The sequence below is a fragment of the Haliotis asinina genome, chromosome 2, assembly GCF_037392515.1.
Source record: "Haliotis asinina isolate JCU_RB_2024 chromosome 2, JCU_Hal_asi_v2, whole genome shotgun sequence".
NCBI classification, from domain to species: domain Eukaryota; kingdom Metazoa; phylum Mollusca; class Gastropoda; order Lepetellida; family Haliotidae; genus Haliotis; species Haliotis asinina.
In genome coordinates, this window is record NC_090281.1 from 68,723,842 (window position 1) to 68,731,757 (window position 7,916).

The 7,916-nt window shown below is 40.7% G+C and overlaps 1 protein-coding gene across 1 annotated transcript in view; it reads right to left on the reverse strand.

The window, feature by feature from the left end:
• Positions 1–7,511, reverse strand: part of LOC137272821 (gamma-aminobutyric acid type B receptor subunit 2-like) — a 117,453-nt gene extending 109,942 nt beyond the window's left edge. Inside the window, exon 1 of the mRNA XM_067805226.1 lies at positions 6,536–7,511. Within this exon, the coding sequence (XP_067661327.1) occupies positions 6,536–6,988 (453 nt within the window). The 5' untranslated portion in view covers positions 6,989–7,511. The remainder of the gene's footprint in view (positions 1–6,535) is intronic.
• Positions 7,512–7,916: the final 405 nt, after the last annotated feature.

A 7,916-nucleotide genomic window follows, 5' to 3' on the forward strand; every position in this document is an offset into this window, starting at 1 on the left:
GTCAACTTCTTTATTGTGAATACTACGACGTTTCGGAGGGAATGTTTAAACATCAATAGTACTATTGTAATAGTATTGTTATAAATACACCACTATACTCCGGATTACCACACAACAGCTAGAAGAGTGGGCCTATAGTTCGGTCTATTAGATTTTCTACCATCATGCTAGCTTTCCATGACTGCATGTCGCAATGGCATGTCCTAGGTTCCGGCGATATCTTTCGATGTATTGGGAGGAAAGTACCTCATATTATTATTTGTTGTGATATCAGTGTTTTCAGGGCGAATGCAAAGCATAATCTGAATTACAAATGTAAAATGAAAAGTAAATGCATTATACAATTTGTTACGTATTTCAATAAATGGCACCTAATGTAACTTCAGATAGTTCAGCTTGACCTATGGTCACTGGGTGATTTATCGATGGACTGAAAAGTCATTGACACCCTAACACGTTGTGAGTAATAGGTACATAGATCTAATGCCCTCTCTGACTCATCCAGGTACGAGTGAGATGCAGTTACTATCCAAAGTATGCTAGTTGATCAAATCACTTACAAAACAATGTCAGTTCAATACGTGTAGTCTACGAACTACTGCTGTAGTTATTCGTGGCCTTCAGATTTGAAAGATACCGTCTTCAAACACTATACTCTCCAATATGCTTTTTGTCCTCTTTGCTCTCTGCTTAGGACACGTGGATCAAATGTCAAGTGATGCTCAAATAACAAGACCATATTTAAGGTCTATGTTACAAAGACAGCACTAGCGTTGGATCCCACTAACAGATCTTATCCGCATTCGTGTATGTGATATTGGCAATTGTTAAACCACGTATCCTTGACACCCATTACAGCGTGTTTGCTTGGTGTGTCCTAAAATATTGTATAGGTGGTTAAAGAGATCGATCGATCGACCAATGCACTTACTGTGGGATATTGCGCAGCAAAATATATCAGAGTCGAGCAAGGAACTCTTTATTGACATTTACGACAGTATTCCCATGAGAATTACGATCTCGTGATGACCTTGACCTATATGCATTTGACCTTGGGTAAATAATCAAGGTATCTCCAATACAATTATCTATTTCCACCAGAAATCCAGGAGACAATTAACCATTGAAATTCTGGACATATAATGAAGATATATATGTCGACTTTAAGGAAATGGTTGATAGTGAAATAAGCAAAACATCGTTGATTCGAACACATTTCAATGAAACAGTGATTGCAATAATGTACTTAGCTTGACCAGTGGTCCGCTAGTCTCGAATTCGAGTTTTGATCATTCCTGTCAATGTCACTCATATCACTTCTTTGTTTCCCTTAATATCAAACAGTGAGTGAGCTGGGTACGCTACTTTTAGCGATATTCCAACAATATCACGGCGGGGGACACCAGAAATGGGCTTCACACATTGTACCCGATGGAGAATCGAATCCGGGTCTTTGGCGTGACGAGGGAAGGCATTAACCACAAGGCTACCCCATTGGCCCTTGATATCAAACAACATAATACTGTTCGCATCAATAAATATTAACAGCCCGCAAAACCGTACAATTCCATTAATTCTAGACAGAATAAGGTAATATAAAAACACAACGCTTTCATAATATGTCTGACAACTGCCAAGACGATCGCCATATTGCCGCAATACAACAAGAACACATGAGTCCGTGAAATGTGCTCTACATGTTCAAGTGACAAAGAAGTTTCAGGCGAATTATCTAAATTTAGTTTGATCGATAAATCTACTTTAAATACCTGATCACTGACAAATGATTGCGCCTCCAGACGTAATAAATGTACGAATGTCGGCATTAACAACAGTAAAAAATAACCATTTCAAGGCAGCAGGGCGGAAGTAATGTGTAACCTGCCACAGTATTGTGACGGTAATAGCATTAATCCAACAATACGACCATGGTGTCCTCAAACGCATTACATGCTAGAATCTCCAACATCAATGACGTGGAGACAGTTACATTCTGCACTCAATATGCATCGGCATCTTATCAAACGTTAAGAATTAACTCATAAAATGCTAGGTCAGAAAAACCACTGCGAGCTCCATTGACACCGGGTGTTTCATGGGAATTTATAATGCCGTCCGCCGTTATCCTCTGTAACTACGGTAAATACAAATACCATGGCACCTGATTGAAATGGAAGATCAAGGTGTTAGAACAAATTTGTTCTTTTTTAATGGAATGTCAAGACAATTTGCATATTTCTATTAAATTCTCATTTTCGTACTTATTTTGATTTCGGAATGTATTTTAGTAACGCTTAACACAAACCCCTCATCACTATTGAGATTACACTTTGTTAAGCGTTTTATGCCTTTCAAGCAAAGCGTGATAAACTATATCTGCAAGTTTGTTACAATATCTTACAATATATCAAACCGATCCACAATGGAAATAAATGTAAAAAGTAATATAACTGTGAGCAGATCATAAGAACCTACAGTCTGCGAAGTGCACGGGTACATTGATGACACATTAACTGATAACATAGGGGGTTATCAACGGGATTGGTATTCTAGACGATTTCGCTTATTTATTATGCCAGATGCATTTGTTTCATTATATCATAGATAATGATGGGATGGGGCTGGCTATATTAGCTAAAAGGTTAAGAGGTCTTAGTTTTTATTAAATCTGGAGGAATCAAATAATAAGGGGTTGACACCAAGTGGATATAACAACAATTGGAGGTCCATTCTCATGTCAATAATTGCATTCATGAAGATTAATTCGGGACTATGGGGCGCAGTTGTCTATTTGATAAAAGTGTTCGCTAGTCACACCCAAAACCCGGTTCGTTTCACCATATGGGTACAATGTTTGAAGCCATTTCCCCTTGCTGGAATATTGCTTAGAGTTCGGCAACATATTCCAACCATGTCCTAGGCACCAGGCCTATACCGAAATCCGAAGGGGGGTTATTTCGTCAGTAGTACACGGCGTTTTATTTCGTTATTTAGTAAGAGCAGTGACAAGGAATGTTCGCATTTAGGCCATTCAAATCGTTTTATAAAGCCGCTATGAAACTCTGTATCATGAGCAAAACGGCTCACCGGCGTAGATCAGATAGTGTTAACACGTATACACGACATCACAAGGTTCCGTGACGTTGACGTGACGTTGGCCTTACGATGACTGTGGGCGTGATTTCGACGTAATGCTCAATGACTCACTGCTCCCTCCCTCCCTGTCTTCTTTCCTGTGTGCGTTCTGCCCTCAGTGATAACTTTGGCGCAAGGACAACTCTGTATATGCTTTTCCTGTGTGCGTTCTGCCCTCAGTGATAACATTGGGGCAAGGACAACTCTGTATATGCTTTCCACTCCCCCAAATACTGTTGTTTACCTTTCAAAATAATCTGTATTTGTTTTCTAACCTTCCCATGTGAGGTTCTTCCGCTGACTAAATACATCAAATGGTTTAAGCGCGCAATTTTGAAAAATCGCTGTAACATCATGCAAAGACGAACCTGCAGGAAAATATGTTTTGCTCTGTAAGTATATTTTCACAATTTACTTATGTATCCTTGTACAAACGAAGCTTAGGTTCACGTGCCCACAATGTACTGCCGTCAAAGACCACTTGGGAATAAAAGTTCGAAATCCTTTTTCTAACCATTATCTCTCAAAATAATCCTCTCGGAAAGAAACTCTCTTCAGGGAGAGATCGTTAAGACGTCTATCAGTGTTTAAATATAGTACCAGCACCGTAACATACAGCAGTCAACAGATCTATTATCAGCTGGTGTTTACATATAAAGAGGCATACGTGAAAATCAATGTATGGACAGCAGTGTGCGACGTGACGCTGAGGAGGGAAGACAAAGACAGACGTTATGCCAACAAAGAGTGAAGATGTGAGGGCGTCTCACATGTTGTTGGGAGTAGAGTTTTTGTTTCGTGTCTGGCTTGTGGGTGGCTTCACAGGTGAGGTTGACGTGTCCACGAAGAAGCTACTGGAAAAAGGATTTTTCACAGTCTTTTGTATTTTGTCTACTTTGCTTGCTCGTAAAGTGATGATTTAAATGCATGCATGATGTCACCATAGATACAACGTTGCCGTGATGATTTATATAGCTGATGAGGACGTGATAAACATTAAATGACCGACTGACGAAGAGAGTGATGGTACAATGACTGTCTGACGAGGAAGTGATGCTTCTAAAATGGCCGACTGGTGAGGACGTGATGTGATGTCAACGTTCTGACGAGGAAGTGATGATGTTAAAATCCCCGGCTGATTGGGTAGTGATGATAACAACGTACTGACGAGGAAGTGGTGCAGTTAAAATGACCGACTGATGAGGTAGTGATGATAGTAACGTACTGACGAGGAAGTGGTGCAGTTAAAATGACCGACTGATGAGGTAGTGATGACGTCAACGTACTGACGAAGAAGTGATGATGTTACAATGACCGACTGATGAGGACGTGATGATTTCAATGTACTGACGAGGAAGTGATGATGTAAACTTACTTACTGATGTAAATCATTTCCTTAGAGCGATAATGATTTTGCTTCGGTAGTCCAGACATGATATCAAAGTAGTGTTTCCTCAATGATGACGACAAATAAAATCAATGCAGTGAATGTCCGATCATGTGTTTATGACAAAATGATAAAGTGATAAAGGTGTTCGATTATGTATTTACATTTTGTCATATGGGCGTGATATCTATTTTCTGTGAAAGAATAAGAAGCGAATAAAGCCATCACTTCCTCGTCAGTCTTGCAGTTTCTTTAATGGTTAAAACGTTCTCCCGTTGGCACGGGTTCCTTTCACCTGGCACCTGTTTCACTTACCCACTCCTTTGACGTCATTTTCATGGAAGTGGTAAGTGAATAACGTCATCAGTAACAATCCCATCATTATTCAAAGAATGTGTCATAACGTCGTATGACCATACAATATTCTAAAGCGGAAGCACACAACTGACGTCATTAACTGGCCCAATCATTGGAATTGCTGACACTGAGCTAGACAGAACCCAGTCTGCGTGTGAGATGACGTTGTTAGTTATAAACCAAACACACGCACCACCAGAGAGTCTGTAGACGTTGCTGTTACCTGACGCTAATGCAAATCTCTGAGCAAAGTATAACGTTCCATGACGTATAATTTACGTTGATGACGGCCATCACGTAGCGTAAACATGAACACTTAGTGTTCTCGAGACATACTTGTCAATCACAATCGTTGGGAACATCAAGGTATTGCTTTCAGAGGCTTCTTGAACACCTGACCTCGGTTGCAGTGTTCCCACTTGAGAAGAAGCGTTCCTTACAGAAACTGACCTTTACGTGCCATAGATGGAAGACAGCATGTAATTGACAAAAAGCTTGGCCATTTAGTTAGTATTTGCGGCATTAGCACTGATAGCTATACAAAGAGGGCAATGGCAGTTTCCTTTCATACTAAACAAGATGGATAGCCTCCCGTCCAAAGATCATACGCTCACGTCTGTTGGTAATGAAAATGGATTTGGCTACGTTTGTTCTCCTCTCAAATTGTCCGAGGTGGACAGTGGTTACTAAAATATGTGTTAGACGCACCTGACAATCATCTTGTAGCTGAAATAAGCTGGAGGTGGAATATTCATGTCGTATATGTCTTCGTAAAGTGAGACCAACACACCAATGATACTTGCCAAGACCTTTCAGAGCGCCTTGCGTCTGGTTGACCCCATGGGTGAGAAGAAGGAAGCGCAAGTGTTGTCTGTTTGTTGTTTGTAACTGACAAAACATGTGTAGATGTGAGTGTGCGAGTATAGATCGGTGCTGAGTGATACACTGTTAAGTGAGTAGATAAACGCCGTTGTTGGAAAAATTCCAGCAATGTCCCAATGGTGGACACCAGAAATGGAGTTTTCCAATTGTACTCATGTGGGGAATCGAATGACGACATGACGAGAGAAAGCCCCATACACAGGTGATGTACTAGGGATGGGTATGTATGGTAGATAATTGGTACCGGTAGCGTTTATTATAACATAGATGGCCATCGGGTAGAAACATCTTAGATAAAGGATATATAAGTATGTAGGTTGCAGACAAAAGATAGGAGATATTTATCGATAAACATGCTTTTAAAGTGGACACACTTGTCTAATTCTATCATAACCATAACTTCGAGATACGGAAAGTCATAGTCGACATTGAGGTCAGTGGACTGAGGACTCAGGAGAATCGATAAAAACGACAGGACGCACGAATGAGTTCCTGTGTCATTAAAAATGAATAGATGGACACGCCATGGTTTTCTGTGAATGTGCAGGTCGAATAGATAGGTCACGGATTTCTATGGAAAAAATATGTTGACATTTCGCGGTTTTCGAGGACAACAAGAGCAGAAAAGACACTTAGTGATGTTTCAAGGAATTTAAGAGTACTAAAGAAAAGTCATTGTCTTTCCATCATTCAAGCAGGATACACAAAGATTACAGCGACACACCACATCACCGACATCAACATTTAAATAGCATAATATGTTGACCTTCTTACCTGTGTATCTTTATAAAGTAGCTCCAAATTGAATCCGGGGACAACACCATACTCATTTATGTGTTTCACAGCAAGCTGTGCTGCTCGCAGTTCGGAAAGACCGTTCTCAGCGTTGGTGGCTCCGCTCAGTTCAAACAAACCACCAATATACAAAACATCGTCAGCTGCTAACTCCTTCTGGATATTCCAATCTTTAATTTTCCCGCTGTGAAACTTGTTACTAAACATACGATGGTGACGTGGATGAGCTTCATGTGTTCCGGATGGCTTGTTTAAGTAGATCTTATCGATGGCGTCCGTGTAGAGCGAGGATAGTTTGGTCGGGGACAGAACGTAAGGGACTTGGTAAGGTTTGTGAGAGCTTGTCCCTGAACCGAAAACCTCGCGAATGTTTTCCGTGTAAAGAAGAAGAAGAAAATGTAAAAAGACGCCATGTTTCAAACCTATTGCCATTATGTGATGTCGAGGTGGGGCACTGGCAGCATTCTGTGGGTCATCGTCCCAAAATGTCCCGGAAGTGAACTGTACAAGCTCAGAGAGGATTTACATCCTCGCGTTGATAACAATCCTGTCTCGAATATACCCCTTACAAAAGTTTAAAATGATCCAGGTCATGAATAACGGCTCGAGTATCTGGAGGTCTCATCGACCAAACATCAGCAAACCGTTAGACATTCCCTTCGACTTTAATCCATGCATCAGTGAGTGAAACGGTCACAATATGGTCACACAATCCCAAGTGTTACAGGGGAATAACATCTAAGTCCTTAAAGACAAGGTATCCGAGCTGTCCGAACACAGAATAAACTTTGCAACTTGGTTAGAAGAACAATTAAAACGCTTAAAGCATGAGGCTAGTTGGTGATTTTCAGTTCTGTCGATGTAGTCAAGCCACTGTTTAATATCTCAATCACTATGCACTCCGAAGGAGTAACTAGTTTTCATGGGCTTGTTGCGGAGGACACAATTCGTCTTTGCACGTTGCCCAGATCTGGAGCCATCACAGGGAGAAACCGACCAATCAGAGAGATGGAAGATGGGAGATGTCTCTGACTGGTTCTGACGCTACACTTCTCCCGCCTCTCTACGCGCAAACTGCTTCTTCAATGATTCATATTGATCGACGTGTGTGATGTCAGTTTCTTGCTGAGTTAATTACTCTCCATATATTGGTCTAAGGGGAATAACTGAAGTAGTCGTTTGAGGTTCTAAGATCAATGACTGTAGTGAATGTTGTACAGCTAGAAACATCTCATCGCCGCAAATGTGTTAGGAAAATGATCACGTACAGACGTGCACGAGTATGCCTTTGTTGGAATGAACAAACCTCTCTGCAATAAATATCTTTGTTAATGTAACTGACGTTTGTGATTACCTTTGG